This window comes from Polyodon spathula, chromosome 25 (genome assembly GCF_017654505.1).
Source record: "Polyodon spathula isolate WHYD16114869_AA chromosome 25, ASM1765450v1, whole genome shotgun sequence".
Taxonomy (NCBI): Eukaryota; Metazoa; Chordata; class Actinopteri; order Acipenseriformes; family Polyodontidae; genus Polyodon; species Polyodon spathula.
The window spans coordinates 5,443,129-5,460,012 of record NC_054558.1 but is presented as its reverse complement, the minus strand read 5'-3'; the positions used below and the strand labels follow the sequence as shown (position 1 = coordinate 5,460,012).

At 45.5% G+C, this 16,884-nt stretch overlaps 1 protein-coding gene across 3 annotated transcripts; it reads right to left on the bottom strand.

The window, feature by feature from the left end:
• Nucleotides 1–2,441: 2,441 nt before the first annotated feature.
• LOC121299612 (peroxisome proliferator-activated receptor delta-like) lies at nt 2,442–15,329 on the bottom strand. Of its 3 annotated transcripts, XM_041227436.1 has the most exons (10): nt 14,886–14,970; nt 10,137–10,145; nt 9,843–9,930; nt 8,559–9,161; nt 8,047–8,198; nt 7,417–7,555; nt 7,130–7,332; nt 6,454–6,660; nt 6,054–6,297; nt 2,442–5,229 (listed from the first exon to the last, which is right to left on the bottom strand). In XM_041227436.1, exons 4-10 carry the CDS (start codon nt 9,100–9,102, stop codon nt 4,982–4,984), a joined length of 1,737 nt encoding a protein of 578 aa, XP_041083370.1. In that variant the 5' UTR covers nt 9,103–9,161; nt 9,843–9,930; nt 10,137–10,145; nt 14,886–14,970; the 3' UTR covers nt 2,442–4,981. The 3 variants fall into 3 exon arrangements, with proteins under 3 accessions (XP_041083370.1, XP_041083369.1, XP_041083372.1); XM_041227435.1 differs by lacking the exons at nt 9,843–9,930; nt 10,137–10,145 and having other exon boundaries at nt 14,886–15,329; XM_041227438.1 differs by lacking the exons at nt 8,047–8,198; nt 9,843–9,930; nt 10,137–10,145; nt 14,886–14,970 and having other exon boundaries at nt 8,559–8,636.
• Between the last annotated feature and the right edge of the window lie 1,555 nt (nt 15,330–16,884).

The window sequence follows — 16,884 nt, the reverse complement described above, 5'->3', positions numbered from 1 at the left end:
GTAAAACAAATACACGCCAACTTTAAAAGCTAATTTTTTACCCATAAAAAAATCTTGGAAAAGTTCGTGAAGTTCGTGAAAGGACACTGAAAATCCACCTTTTCCCAGGACCTTGAACCCACACTGAGCGAAGTGTTTCTTAAATATATGTAGAACAGAAGCAAAGACGTAATGGACGGTATTTCAGTGTTGCAGACGGTGCCAAAAGACTGAGCTCAAAAACGACCACTGTAGGCCCTTGGCTGTACCTGCATAGGAGGCCGCTGCCGACTTCCAGACCCCGCGTTTGCGCTGTGACTCCTAGCCTGGCTTCCAGACCCCGCGTTTGCGCTGTGACTCCTAGCCTGGCTTCCAGACCCCGCGTTTGCGCTGTGACTCCTAGCCTGGCTTCCAGACCCCGCGTTTGCGCTGTGACTCCTAGCCTGGCTTCCAGACCCCGCGTTTGCGCTGTGACTCCTAGCCTGGCTTCCAGACCCCGCGTTTGCGCTGTGACTCCTAGCCTGGCTTCCAGACCCCGCGTTTGCGCTGTGACTCCTAGCCTGGCTTCCAGACCCCGCGTTTGCGCTGTGACTCCTAGCCTGGCTTCCAGACCCCGCGTTTGCGCTGTGACTCCTAGCCTGGCTTCCAGACCCCGCGTTTGCGCTGTGACTCCTAGCCTGGCTTCCAGACCCCGCGTTTGCGCTGTGACTCCTAGCCTGGCTTCCAGACCCCGCGTTTGCGCTGTGACTCCTAGCCTGGCTTCCAGACCCCGCGTTTGCGCTGTGACTCCTAGCCTGGCTTCCAGACCCCGCGTTTGCGCTGTGACTCCTAGCCTGGCTTCCAGACCCCGCGTTTGCGCTGTGACTCCTAGCCTGGCTTCCATCTTTCAAGCCTTAATGAGCTTCCCCAATTCAAAGCTATATATATATATATATATATATACTGAGAGGGGGCAGTTAACTTTTTCCCTGTTGGCTGGCCAATAGCACGATACAGCCAAAAATACCTCGGCTAATTAGAACCTGACAGTTTTGTTGGCAGAACAATAAAACTTCCAAGATGTAGTATGATTCTATGGCTCGATTGAATGGATTTCGGAAGTGGGGATGGTTAATGGTCTTACATAATCGATTATGAACAGGACATTGTCATACCAGTTAAAATCTAAATATATTGTAGTTCATTTTGTACAGGTAGAAAGCTGATAGTTTTCATACTGGTGATGGGATGGCTAAAAAACATCATATATAAAGACATATAATCAAATTATCCAAAAATGTTGCCTATATAACAGTTAAAACTATTTTTCATACATGCAGATGGCAATCAGCAACACATCTGATACTCATTAAAATGAAGACAGTGTGACCCATGATAAAATTCAGGTAGATTTTTTAATTAAAATATCTAGTTCTCAGTTTTATGGAGTGTGTATATTTGCTCAATAACACTTCATATTTACATTATTATAATCACTATTTAAAAAAAAAAAAAAGAAAAACACAAAAGCAGTTTGAAAGCATGGTACTGATGCTGTGATCTCAGTCTAACTCTACACTGTCCTTTCTCTTCACCCCCCCACACATGAACAAGGCAAGGCTCACAATGCACTTTCATCTGTCAAATAAAGAAATGGGATGTTCGATTGCCCATGGAAGCCTGTCTCTCTATTGGTCAGGTTACTGTAGCATGCTAAATGTCTTTTTTTTTTTTGTTTAAGTTTCAGTCTTATTCAATTGAGCGTGGATGGAAATAAGACTCCCACTGCATAGCAGTCTGATCCACTCCACTGAGCCACATTATACAGGTAGCAAGCTCAGAGCTGCTCCATGGAGCATAGTAAAACCTGGAATGGCACAAACTGTTGGAGGTGGAGTCTTAAATCCATCTACAAGTGCAACAAGTAGGCACTGGATAGGAAGACAGTACAGAAAATCAGCTGCACTCTTAGGAACAGGAAGCCAGTTTCTTCCAACTGTCGCTGGGCTTTCCATTATACAGAGATGCGGAGTAACATTCTGCAAATTCAATTGATGTTTCCATAGGGAAAACAAATATTTTAGGAAAATATGAATTCATGCAAGGAGGATGCTTGATATGGCATCACACTGCATGGCCCCAAGTATGCAGCAGTCATGTTCAGCATAGGACTATATTACTGTTCCACATTCAATCCTGGCTAAAAGCCACACCTGTGCTAACACAGTGCTTCTCAACTGCAGCTCTGAATAAACCCCACAATCGTGGGCTTCAATTTAGCCCACTCCAAAACTGTTTTCATGGTTTGGCCTGTAGAGTACAGAGTGCAGCCACCAGTAAAGAAGGTAGCGGTGAAGCACGCATCCTTTTACACTGTACTGGGGTGGCTGTGAGCAGGGGCTATAACACAGCTTGATCCGAACAGCATTATAAAACCCATTGTCTACACAGGCACAAAAAGAAAAGGTTTCTACATTTATCAATGTGGTTACACAGTTTGCATGTACAGTGCTCCTTTATTAGACAAGACCCAGTTTCCACAGACACATTGTTAGCAGCGTCCCTGATAATAATATTATATATATATATATATTAAATCGAGCAGCCGGAGTGAAACTCTGTGAACCCCTCAAGTCGAATATCTTCATGCAGCTGACCTTCAGTAGATGCGTTCTTGTGATAGTTTAGTTACCCTTTGGAACGGGCATGCTACAGGGCTCAGTGTCGGAATCAGTCACGGTAGCGGAGCAGGAATTCTGCTTTGTTTGTATGTACTTTACAACACCAGTCTAGCTCGGTATTCTCCCCTGCACACACATTCAAACAGCAAACCTGCTACAGACTGTAGCACAAGCCTACATTATTATTTACTACACATACAAAAACAGCACACAATTAAATATACTTACTGTATATTTAAGACAAATCTGTGTATTTAAAACAATACACCACGATTATTTTACATTGTCATGAACCTGGGCCAGGGTGGCAGAAATGTAGAGGTAAGATTTAAGGGAGTGAAGCAGTAGAGTTTTACTAATGGACTGATTGTATCTTTGTTCATTCTGTCATTTGCAGTAGTTTTAATATTACATTGCAGTGTTAGTTAAAACAAAGAACTAAAAAAAAGTAATACATTTAGACAATCCACGACACACTTGTGTCACCTGACTGCCCTTGACTGCCAATGATCTGGGCTTAGTTAGCTAGTTTGTCAGTTTTACTTTATTTTTCCCTGTTCAATTTTCCTTTTTCCTCAAATGAAAAAATACTGCCAGGCAGTGTCAGACCCAGCAGATGTAACCCTTACTGCGACTTCTGAGCTCTGTCTGATCGCATTATAGTTTGGCATTCAATCCAAACAGTGTTATGCGACCGTTTACACGCTGAAGTTCTGTTTCAGTAACTCGGGCAGACACTGCATTTGAGGGTTCGTCCCAGTTGAAAGTCATTGGCTAAGCATAAACTTTTTTTTTACCTGCACACAGATGCAAGACATGTTGAGCCTGCTGATCAGCAAGGACTGTATAAATATCACTTTCTTTAACAATTTAAAAACCTAAATGTTATTCTACTGTCTTGTCAGTTCATGATCTCTCTTAAGCTTCGTTACAGTTCATTGGAACTTTTTTTGTTCTTCATGTTTTTAGAAATTCGGTCCCCAGCTTTCCACTAGGCCTCACTGTCCATTGGAAGGAGCGAGCGAGGGCTTCTGGAGAGCGGAAGAAACCAGCAAACGCAAAGCTGATCTGGAAGACCTAAAGGTAGGAGCAGAATGGGAACTCAGACGGAATCGTCACACAGTCACAGGTGTACGCTCACTTCCTAAACACAAGTCCTTTGAAATGCCACGGATTGATCCCAGATCCCTAGTGCACGATGGCCGAGATGGCCTTGAAAGGAGACCAATTCACCACTTTGAAAACCCACTTCCAAACACCCTGTGCTGAAAACAACTAAATACAAAAAAAAATTAAAATCAGTAAACCAATGACTCTGAAGTAAACTTGGATTAAACCGCAGTATTTGTGCTTCTAAAGCGTCTTGCACCAGTGCTGAGGAGGGGAGGGGAGGAGGGGGCGGACCGTTCAGCCTGTCATAAGAGAAACCGGACGTATAGCGCTCTATCGATCCATTCCAGCACAGGACCTTGTTCCAATCATGTCCTTAATATTCAACTGAGCATTCCAGAGCCCTGTTCCAAGCAGGACATTCATTGTTCAATAGAACCTAGGTATGCAATTATGAAGTCATTAAGGATCTGGTTGGAATGGACCGAAAGAGCCATAACCACTGTTACAGTAAGTTCTTCAGAAAAACCGGCTTGTCATTACCAACCACTCTACGCCAGTCTCTTCCAATTTGGAACAGAGGGAGCCCACTTAAAATCAGAGGCTGCAATAGAGAGGGGTTCCACTGTCTAATGGGGCAGGTCTCAATCCTGTACCATTACAGAGTCCTAACCCAGTGACAAACGCATCTATATATGTGTTATAAAAGGAGTTATTTGATATTGTTGAAATATCGTGATACAGCCATGTAATGAAGGCATTATAACGACCTCATAATTACAGGAGCTTTACACTGATACTGTAATACACTCTCCTTGCTAATACCTTCAAAACCTCTCAGAACACATTTCTAGATGCATTAAAAGCAGGCCCTTAAAAGGGTAACTGAAATGTCCAAACTACCCCAGCCTTTCAATTCTGCTCGTGGCCATTTTGTTTTGTTTAGCTTGAAGGACATCAGAACACTTTTGCTGTGCTAGTCTGGACACAATTTAACACCTAAACCTTATTGGTTAAAATAATAGTAGTAATAATAATAATAATAATAATAATAATAATAATAATAATAATAATAATTCTAAAAGTATTTTGTCGCAGCAGCAGTGAATCTGCACCTCTTACTTGCTGTTTGACGGTTTGGGATGTTTCAGTGTAATGGCTGTATCCACATATCTATATCTATCTATATAAATTCACAGTTCTGTGTTTGTGATTTTCTTCTTTTCGTTCTTCTAGTACATGTCTTTGTAGATCTCCTGCAGGAGCGGGTGTAGCGAGGTCTCGGACTCAGTCTTTTTGATTTTTTGAACGAGCTGTGCGTTCTCAGTCACTAGCTGCCGCAGGTCGGCCATCTTCTGCAGCAGCTTGGGGAAGAGGTACAGCGAGTCGGGGTGGTGGGCCTGCAGGTGCCGGTTCAGAGCCTGCAAGATGTTATCCTGGATCTCCTCCACCTGCCTCACATTCATCAGGCCAGGTCGGTCTGCATGAACAAGGACAGCAAAGGGTTAACAAGCCTATTTAGATGCACAATCCGAGTGCAGTCAGGAGAAGACGCTTTTTTTTTGCCTGAGAAAGTGGCAATAAACTGACCTCGCACCTGACCTTGTGCAAGCAACAGTTGTCTGGTCAAAACATGGCTGAGTTTAGCTAGTAACTAGCTTTGCATTCAAGGGTGTGTTAATTACTGTATAAAACAGCAGGCACTTGAATGTGCATTTGAGAAGCATACCTGAATCCTCTCTTGACAACGTAACCATCTCTGTGCCTGATGCTGCTCCCTGAGATTAGGTAACCAACCACTACTTAATTTCTGTTTATAACTAGCTGCTACATTATTGTGTTTAACGATCATGTTTGAGCAATGTGTGTGTAACGTTATCAAGTATTGTTATCAATAAAGGACACTTACTGACACATCAACTGCTATTGTGCTTACATTTGGCCAGCCCTGCTCCCCCTCCCCTCACAATATATCTATTCTTAATAAACAGCTAGAGGTCCCCAAGACATGGAGACCCTCATTCTCCCTCGCATCCATCTCAACCACTATCAAACCTGTCCCACATCAACGGCATTTTAAAAAGCGGGAATGTTTAGGATAGTAAATTAATGATATATTTTTTTCAAAGCCACATTTTCAAGGCTGGTTCTAGCGGCTAGCGGCGCACAGAGAGACATCTAGTTGCTGGAGTTTAATTGTTCTCAGCTGGCATGAACGTCTCGCGGGACTGAAGTATGAACCAGCGTTTTGCGGAGTTCAGGACGAGCTTTCCCTGAATCAGCCCAGCCCAGGCCCCGGCTCACCGCCGCAGAGGATGATGGCAGCCACGAAGAGGGCCAGGTCGCTGTCGTCGAGCTCCAGCGCGTTGAACTTGACGGCGAACTCAAACTTGGGCTCCATGATCTCATTGAACGGCCGGCGCAGGCTGCGCAGGAACTCCCTCGTCACGAAGCCCTTGCCATTGGCCACCAGCAGCCCGTCCTTGTTCATGAGGGAGGGCAGCATGCAGAAGATGGCCTCGTGCACGCCGTACTTGAGCAGCGTCACCTGTGAAAACACGCCACACGTCAGACACTCTTTCAACAATAAAGAAACTGCACACAAAGACAAAGCCATTTAGCCTGAAGGGGTTGATTTGATCAGACTATACTCTGCCACACTAATCCTATATATATATATATATATAGTCGGGGTGTCAGTCACCTGGTCGTTGAGGTAGAGCCCCACGAAGCCCGGGATGCTCTTGGCAAACTCGGTGAGCTCTCGCACCGTCTCCACCGTGGTGCACTGGCAGCGGTAGAACACGTGCACCCCGATCTCCTTGGTGGGGGGTGCCCCGTGGATCAGCTGGTTCCACACCAGCCCGTTCTCAGCCTGCCACAGCGTGTCCATGTCGTGCACCACAAAGGGCTGCGGAGAGGAAAGGCACACAGAAACACATCACCGACTTCACTATGGATTTCAACTGGCGTCACACATGTAGACTGATCTAAACTGGAACTGTAAAGTGTAAAAAAACAAGCCCCATAACTCCGTGCATGGCTGGGCTCCTGAATACCTCAAGGAACTCGCTACACCTTAAAACACGGAAGCGTACCACACTCTCAACTCACCCTGGATTGCTGACTGCATAGGACCTTATTTATGTAAGAGGGGATCACCTTTTCCTAGCGCACTCACACATTTCTATTCTCTAACTGGAATAACAAATACATTTTAGCAACTTGCAAATTGCTTCAGTAGCAAATACACTAATATATATATATATATTTTTAAATAAATAAATCAAAGCCGCCAGACTCCTATGAAGTTGCTGCTAAAGGACTCCTGTTTGCAGTGCAGTGTTCAGCAGCAGTGCCAGTATCAGTAGTGCTGGTACCGAGCTGGTGCTGGTCCTGCCAGTCAGGATGCTGCGCGCTTTCTTCTTGGTCATGTTCAGGTTCTTCAGGTAGGCGTTGTAGACGTGTTTGGCCAGTGACTTGAGGTCCGAGCCCCCCGAGTTCTGGACGCTCGTCTCCCCAGCCAGCAGTCCGGCCACCAGCTTCCTCTTTTCTGCTTCCGGCATGCGGCCGTACCGGATCGCTACGGAAAAAAACAACAGCGGGGAAGGTCAGCGAGGTCACGACACAAGCAGGTGGCTCTGACTGTAAAGCAGCTGAGACTGACCGTCGTGGGACATGCCCAGGGCAAGGCACTTCTGGAAGCGGCAGTACTGGCACTTGTTACGGCTCTTCTTCTGGATCTTGCAGGTCCGCTCACAGCGCTCGTACTCCAGCTTCATACGAATCGTCCGCCGGAAAAAACCCTGAACACGGAATTGCACCGGGAAGGCACGGGGTTACAGTGAATCCAGTAAGAGACAGGGCAGGACAACATTCAGCCTATTGTCCCTGCTGCGGACTGCACTACTCGCTTTCCCCTCCAAACGACGCTGATTAGCACTAATCTAGCGCTGCCTTACCCACTAGCTAGTCCAAGATTAATGCTAAAAACCAGCCCTAAATCTCCAAAACGCATTAGCAACTCCAATACTGGGCTGCATTAGAAAGGCAGCCCTGTAAAAGTAAAGCCAGTTATATGGTGGTACGGTCATGACCTTCATTTGTCTGATAATGTGGGCACTGGAAATCTTACAGCTGTCTATTTGAAGAAAGAAGACAGTTTCCATTAGTTTAAAAATGTTACTTTGATGAATTGTTTCTCTTTTGCAGCAGGGAATTTGCAGATAGCACTGCACTCTAGGCAAGACGTACCCCATTCTCTTTAAAACGCGAGCCCCCCCTCCCCCCCCCCTACCTTGCAGCCCTCACAGGCGTGCACCCCGTAGTGGAAACCGGAGGCCTTGTCCCCGCAGATCCGACACTCAACGTTGAGCCCGGGGCCAGGGGGCTCCTCGCGGCCCAGCTTCAGCTGATCACACAGCGACGGAGACGAGGTCTGAGACAGATCTGGAGAGAGGAGAGAGCTGCTGGTCACTACCGCTGCCTTTTGCACATTGGAAAGGAGGCTCAGCCACACTGATCTCCTCTTTATATACACACGCCACTTGACAGCTCTGACGCTTATGGAATGACTGTTTCTGGTAGCTGACTTGCAGGTCACAAGGTCCTGCTGATGCTGGACTACGCCGTGTGGACTGAGCTGGAATTACGATACAAATTGATTCGGTAACAGTGAGTGACAGCAACGTCTTTAGCATGCACATTAGAAAAATACAACCAGAGAAACAAAAGATTTTTCTGAAACCCTTTCCCTTACAGGAATAGGCCACTCTATTCTGTAAATTCTAGTTCTATCAAGCTGGCTACCTGTGTAGCTGCTGGACGGCGCCAGGCTCTCTGGTTCTGTGCTTCCGTGGTTATTGTTGTTGGGTTCTGTCCCGTCCTCCTCCAGCCCTGGGCTCAGTTCCCAAGCTGTCCCATTGACTGTCCGGTGTGGAGACCTGCTGGTCTCGGCATGCACTGTCCCATCAGAGCTAGCCTCAGTTCCTGCATCTTGTGAAATAATGTCAGCTGTTTCTGCTACCTCCAGGGTATAGATTTCCAACACTGTCTCGTCACAGACAATCTCAGTTCCCCCTCCCTCCTGGATATAAACCTCCCCTTGTATTGCGCCCTCCTCCAGCCCAGCTCTAGCAGTGAGCAATATTTTCTCTGGGCTGCCTGCCACTGTGGACTCCCCATTCCAGGGAAGTGTCTGGGGTGACTCCCCGTTATTGTGGTGGATCTGCTGGACAGCAACCACTTCTCCTCCTCCTCCTCCTCCTCCTCCTCCTCCTCCTCTCTGGGGCTCGAACCCCAACCCCCGATCCTTAGTGCCGATTCCCGAAACTCCGTCCTGCAGCCGTTCCATGGCAGCGCGTCCTCTCGCTATCGCTGACCAGCCGTCGTCATAGCGCTTCAATCTCCTCCCTGCCAAAGAAACACAACAGGGCCAAACCAGTCAGAGCACATCGCTGGAGGCACTCAGTACAGAGATGCTTAGCAGGGACACTTACCTTTTTCAGGGCAAAAACTAAAAACTTTTGCTGAATGTCTTGGAAGTCCAGGGACTGCAGCAAGACTCCTACTGCATTGCAGTTTCACCCATTCCAGGTTTTAATACAAGCTTGATTAGCCTCAGTGTACAGGTAACACACATTTTTCATCACCCTATAGAATTAACACATTGTGCTTCACAAAGTCGAATGAAACCTGTTGAATAATGTTACATTAACATATTGAATTACGCACCGCTTTTTGGATCTACATATACTTAAAAAAGAAAACTGGAAAATGAAAAATGTTTTATTATGTCTCACTCCTATAATTATAGATGATGAAAAGTTTCTAGGCGCCTGCATTGCAGCCTGAGAAAGCATGTGCGTGTGCGAGTATGTATGCTCCACACTGGCGTGCACGACTCATTTATCAAGGACATCTGTCAACAGCCAAGGACTGACTGTCTTGGTTGTGTCTATTGACACACAGTATAGTATCAGCTATCAAGTTCAACCTTCCCACATTCCCTTCTTTAGCTGCGTGGAACTCTATGCAAATCACATGTCCTTGAGGCATGCAAAGCTGGTGGTTAAAGCTGGCAACGTGGCCTACCGGACAGAGAAGTGGACTGGGAAGCAGGGTGTTGTGCCAGCGTGCGCACGGAGCTCAAAGCAGGGAGGTGCCCCTTTAAACATCCGGCTGCATTTTACAGCGTGAAACTTTCATAAATCTTTGGAAATCGCCAGCTTTGCGAAGATTAAAAAGAACCAAAAAAGACTTTGTTCATTTCCCCCCCCCCCCCCCCCCCCCCCCCCCCCCAGTTTAATCAGCTGAACTCAAGGACCCGTTTCATAACTGTGTAGAAACTGTTTAGAGAACGGAGGGGGTGTGAAGGGGGTCGCCGGCAGTAGGACCCTGAAGAGAAAAACGAAATCAAAACAAACAACAAAAAACAGCAGCCTCTTTTTCAATCCGACTGCAATACTCAGCTCAAAGTGTCCTTTCTTACACTGAGCCTCAAGCCCAAAGGACTTGGATGCTACAAAGTAGACCATCAATAGAAATTAAGCAGGAGGGGAGCAGTAGGAATGTCATCTGTAGAGAACTGGGCTGAATAACAGCAGTGAACATTGGAGAAAGGCTGCTGGGCATCTTCTCGGAGTGAAACTGAAGATCTGCAGGGGCAGCACTGTCTTACTCAGGACTTGATTTAAATTAGCATGCCGTGTTACACAAAAGTTCATTCGACTGCACTTATGTGACTTTGTTAAGAAGCACTAGCACATGTTACAAACTTAAATGATAAAGTGCAGGTAACTAAATATGGCCTTGCAATGTAATTTGTAATGATGCTTTTTTTTGTTTTGAATGAATGACACAATTAAAAGGCAGACGTGTTTATTGAATGGTTGTAGATAATGATCTAGTGTCTTTTTTTGTTTTTGTTTGCTTGTTGCGAAAGTGGCCTGCGATCAACTCAAGAAAGAGAACAGGAAGCAAAAAAGGAAGTTTGATGCATTCAGTAAAGTTCCTGGAAGTGGAAATGGGCTGCATTGCAAGAGCCAAAGAGCGTGGGAATGCATTTGAGGGTTCAGGGTCACAAAGGTTCAAGTCAGATAACTGTTCAGTACACAGGAAGCTGTGCAGACCTGCTGTGGTATTGAAATCCCATCTCCAGAGTAGATCTGAACACGCACCGCTGTAACTGCATTCACGTCACAGGTCCTGCCGTGGTATTTAGACACGAGACACAAACCTCAAAACTTCAGAAGCTTAATCAGCAAAACCAAAACAAGTCTGGGATCCAAAACCTTTTTTTGTTAACATCTGCCCATGATGGCAGCAGAGATGACTCGGATGTAACAGTGGCACTTGCTGTGATGTTTGTTTTATGAATAAGTGACCCGGCTACATCCACAGCATGTGGACTATTTCGTTTTGCAAGAAAATTGTTTTACAAGAGGTCATTAATATCGGTTTCACACTTCTTGTAACTAATGGGACAGAACTGTTTGCTGTTACCACTGGTTAATGGCTTGGGTTAGTGGTATAATAATAAAGAATTACATTGACCAGACTTCTTTGCCATCTTGGAGCAACACAGTAGGCAGGGCACCTGGACAGTCTGTGCAAACAGCTGCCTTAAAACACATCTTTTCATGCTTGTTAAAATGATGCCTTCCAGATACATAGGAAACTGCCACTTTGTTTTTAATTCATTTAATTTTTCCATGTTTTTTTTTTTAAACGAGTACAGTTACTAACAAGAGAGCAAGTGTTTTCAGACTCCCTGACAGCACATCAGACCCTCTGCAGGAGGCGTTTCCAGTTAAAATGATATTTCAAGGCTATCTGATGGAATATCAGAAGACAGGCAAGCCCCACCTCCGCCCCAGCCAATGGGAGACTTGCTCTATATAATATCATGCAGAACAAGAGTAAAAGTCTTGGACTGGGCATTGCACCACCAACCTGGCAGCGTGTGTGGCACCTTACACACCAAGAAAGTGTCAGTCGATCACGGATCTCAAAGAAAGAAAGCAATCAATGTTGGGATGGTAATAAGACTCCCACTGCGTAGCTGTTTCACCATTCCAGGTTTTACTAGGAGCTTGATTAGCCACAGTGTATAGGTAACAAGCTCGGGTGGGTCTAATTAAACTCACAGTAAAGCCAGGAATGGCTCGAACCGCTATGCAATGGCAGTCTTACTGCCATCCCTGCAGTGGCACGTGCTGAAAGGTATTGATAAAGCACTGCTTTTCAAATCCAGTAACATGCACTTAAGACAGACTTGAGCTTTCCCAGTTTGCCTAATGCAAAGTTTGCTAATTAGGGACATGCGTCCTTCAAAACATGCAACCTGTTAGCTAAACTGAAGGAGAAACCAACAAAAATCTTCTCCAGTAAGAAACACCTTGGAAAGCAGCAGGGAATGGCCAGCCAGACACCCTTTCAGGTTCGTAATGTTGAACAAAAGCTCCCTCACTCTGAACCAGTTGTATCAACTTTCTGTCGGCAAGGACATTATTTTAGTAGCTCTGCAGCGCCTCTCATATCTTGTTAGGGGGAGCTGTGCATGGGGAGAGAAGTTTACAGTGGGAGCTGTGCATTGAAAGGTTACATCGCACGCATTCCAGATCAGCTACACGGACACTGTGCGAGGGAGAGGTGAAGAAGGGCAGCTCGCTGTGTTCTTAAACTATTCCTTTCTTTTCAGGGATGCAAATTCCAAGAGGCTCACGGGTCTTATTATTAACTCTTCAAGCCAGGAACAGCTTATGGGAGGCTTGTTTATATCTCTGCATTATCAACTTAACACAGGAACTGCAACTTATTTTTAAGTCAGTACCACTGTCTCCTCTCTCTCTCTCTCTCTCTCTCTCTCTCTCCCAGTCCCTCACCTCTAACCACTAGGCTACACCGTCTCCCTCTCTCAGCAGAACCACTGGTCCCCCTCTGCCCTCTAGTCCCACAGCCTGATCACAATTACCATGCAAAATCCCTGTGAATACAAAAGCCCCATTCTTCATTACTCGAGAATGTTTAGCATGAGGAATACTAAAAGGCTCTGAAGTCTGTCAGAATAGCAATGAGAGAAGCACTGGGATTCAGTACTGGAGAGTTTTGCTACACTTGCCTTCTATTGGGTTTTCCCATTAGTATCTATCTCCAACTATCTGCTATCTGTTAACAGGGTGTGCTTGTGAACTCAGAGCCGGGTAGAGAAGGCCTGTGTAAAGGGGCTTAAGATTAAGAATCTGGAAAGCACAACTTATCACAAGGCTAGCCTCTTTTTTTTTTCTGTGTTACAAACCCAGTGCTGCAGAGGCTTCTCTACCCAGCTTTTGTTTTCTGGAACGTGCCGTCACTTGCCCTGGCAGCACCTCGCTGAAAATCAGAGAACATCCTGGTCTTTTAAATTCTGACTACATGAGGAGACTTTAATATATCCCACCCCACACACATACACACACTCACCCTTTACCCTGTAGAGACGCACAGCACAATGAAGTACATTCCTGGAACAAGCACAACGGGTTCTGGGTAGACATGTCGAAACGCTCGGCAGATCTTCAAGGTCAGACAGTCTGAATCAGCAACTACGAGCATGGCGTCCTGGCTTGAAGCTGGGCGGTCAAAGCTTTACAACGTGTATTTACAAAGCGCATGCCTTTCTGGAGGTATGGTCACCAGATCCTGACATTACCTGCAGACGTGCCACCTTATTGGAAATGCAGGAGAATCTGCCTTCGATCTTACAGCGCAAAACACACATGCAGGGGTGGAAATAAGGCTCCTACTGCATTACAGTTTGAACCGTTCCAGGATTTAATACAAGCCTGTTTAGTCACAGTGTATTGCTAACAAGTTCAGGTGTGTCTTATTAAACTCATAGTAAAAACGGGAATGGATCAAACCGCTATGCTGTGGGAGTCTTATTTCCGTCCCTAGTTATGGATGAATTTCTTAACAGGAAACGAAAGAGCCCCTTTCAGGACAACTGTTAGCCAGTAGCTAAAATGCAGTTCATTTCTTTGTGATTTTGTGAAAATAGCGAGGCAACAGAAACATTTATCGGGGCCCACCTTCATTCAAGCACTATGGAAAGCTGACTTGCAAATCTGTCTGACACCTGCATTGGAATTGCTTACATTATTTCCTGTGCGTTGTACATTCGGTGTATTTCCAAACACGCCAGCTCCAGATGATGTCTTAAAAGAGTTTTAAAAAAAAAATTACCCAATAAAATCTCCACTGTGTTTCGCTGTTGTGAATGGCTGGGAGTCACCTGGTGGATTCCGCAATGATCTCTATTGCGCGCACAGAAGCGCACGCTAGAAATGTAAAGAATTGAGACCATTCTGCTCCAGGAAGTGGCGTGTGTAAATGTCAGGATGGTTATACTCTGAATCTGGACACTGTCATCCTGATCAGCACATTCCTTTGCAATGCACACAGCCATTCCCTCGCTAAAGGGGCAAAGCCTGCAGATTTACTGCGGATATAGTTTACAAAGGCGGAAGCCTTTAATACCATACCGTAATTAGGTGCATGTTATTTCTAACAATGTTTTACCATGACAGCGATTATATAATCACCTGTAGCATTTTATGGGGCAAAGCATGTTTGATCTGTTCATATCCTTACTTTAGTTTTATCGTTTTACAACCGCTGAAAGAGACACTCCACGACCTTGCTCGAAATATACTCGCTACTGTAGTCTATGGAGATAAACATTAGTATTATAGCTGCCACTGAAGAGGACCCGAGAAGGCTACGAAAACAGTTTCTGAAGAATGCCGATTACACAACACGTTGTGCTTTTGTTCTGAAGACAGCTGGACGCACTTAAAAGCTGCGCGTCCGCGTAAAGTACAGTTTTTCAAATAGATTACCCACGCTCCCTTCCACCCCCAAAAACACGACCCCACGCCAGCCAGACAAAGCCAAAGACAGTCGGGGCTGCGTTTCTGTTTGATTGTTGTTTTTTTTTCAGGCCCTTCGTAGAATAACGTATTTGTATTATTAGTAGCAATATTACACACACACACACAGTACAAAAAGTAATCATGTTGATCTGTGCGATTGTCAGGGATCTCATGACTTGACAGGTCCGCTCTCTGTTTGGTTTTTGAGGCCGGTTCTCCTTACCTCGTTCTTGGGTTGCTTGGGGAGTGATCTGTGCTCCTTGTTCTTGATAATCACACACGCCGCCGCTCCGGGAGAACACGCTTCATCTTTTCACTTTTTAAAAACACCCCCCACCCCCCCGACTCGCTTTTCTCCTCTCCGTCCCGGGCTGCTGGAAGAGATCCACGCTGCCTTCTCGCCTGTCTCTTTGCGCGGCTAACCGCAGGCAGCCCGCCTGGATATCTTCATGAATGCTCTTTGAATTCAGAACAAACTTCCATCTCCAAGCTCTGTTTTCCTCCTCTGTCTCTGTCAGGACCTCCGCTGTCGCGCACGTACGCCGTGCCGTGCTGAGGTGACGTGCCGCGACGCTGCATGTCATTGCGCGTCAAAATCCTTTTTTTTTTCCTCCAAAGTCACAGAAGGGCGCTGTATGTATTTGAAACGATATACAGAGAATAAAGCAATTCACACAGCAACACATTATTATTAACATTTCTTCCAAAACATCTTATTAAAAGCTGTGCATGAAAACAGTAGGCAACCTTTAGAAGCCTCCTTTAGCCGCGGTTCAATTCCAGCAATATTACAACAAGCGTATTTTTGATAAGGGATCGCAGTGTTATTTCGCAGCGCTTTTAAATGCTATATAAAGGAAAACCCTACCGTACTGGTTTCAGCACCACAGGTGAACTAAAATAGGATTGCACAGCAAGTAAGTGCACGGGATAGGAAATATTGGGAGCATGCCTACTGTTTATAGAACTACATGTGCAGAATGCATGGACGGGGCTGCTTACACTGATGTGACATTTATTAAACGTGAAGCCTGTTTGAATGTGATTTTAACTCTTTCATGCATCAATACAATACAACTTGTTTTTATATAGCGCTCAAGGCGCTTTATATTTAAAAAAAGCCACTGACCAGTCAACCCAGCTCTAAAAAAAATAAGCGAACTGAAACAAATCTGTTTTTAAATGTGATGTGAAAGATTCTACTGTCCCAGCATTCCTGATATGACACAGAGTTCCAAAGGCAGGGAGCAGAGCAACTAATGTCCCTCTTCGGTCCTCCTGGTTTTAGATGACTTCTAGGGACGATCAAAAGTTGTGCATTCGCTGTTCTCAGGTCAAGGTGCAACTTGGAGCATATTAAATGTGTCAAAGGGTGTGTGTGACGTGGATTTCAATCCTCGCAGACTGTCCGTTTAAAAGCAGTGCGTCTCCGTTCTCGGCAGTGCTAACAGGGTATTGGAAGAGCCCCGCTCTGTATTGCTTTGGGGTGTTTGCATATGTTTTTTGAAGAAGTTCTCTGCGTGCAAGAAAAGAGACAATGCGTGCTTCAACTGAACCGGCGTCTTTCTGCCGGTCATGAAGGTGTGTAACCAGCAGGTGCCACTATGCACGTTTGTTCGTGCAGAGCCAGGACTGCTGTAACAGTTTCACCACGAATTGTTTCCGGAGGAGCCGCCAGGACTACATAAAGCAGGATAGGACAATGATGTCACAAGGGGGCGGAGTTAGTAAACAGTGGAGCCATTTCTGGAGCCCGTAGAGCACTTTAACAGTGCGCACACTGTGCTTGTAACGTACTCGCGTTTGCCCTGGCAAAATGTTTCTTGACACAATCAAGCATTAATTCGCATGAATAACAGTCAGTCACTTTATATTAACGATATTTTGTATTGTTATCAAAAAATATACCGGTATATCCTGGAGGTGCAACACAGCATCGCCGCAATGGTTTCAGGACTGAGTGGGCTCCACAAATGGCGCCTGTAATTGAGTAGCGAACTGCATCACGGGATTGACTGTCCTAGCATTTTTTTATATAGTCCTAGGGTTGCTGATTGGTGCGTTTGAAACGATGGAACGGAAAAGGGTTTCTAATTGAGAGTTCTCAGTAATAATGATAAAGCTAGACACACAGGCACACGCAGTCGCATGTGTTGGTTCCTGTGTGATCTTCTCTTTCACTTTAGAGATTAGCTGCAGGGGTATTGACTGCACTGCAGACT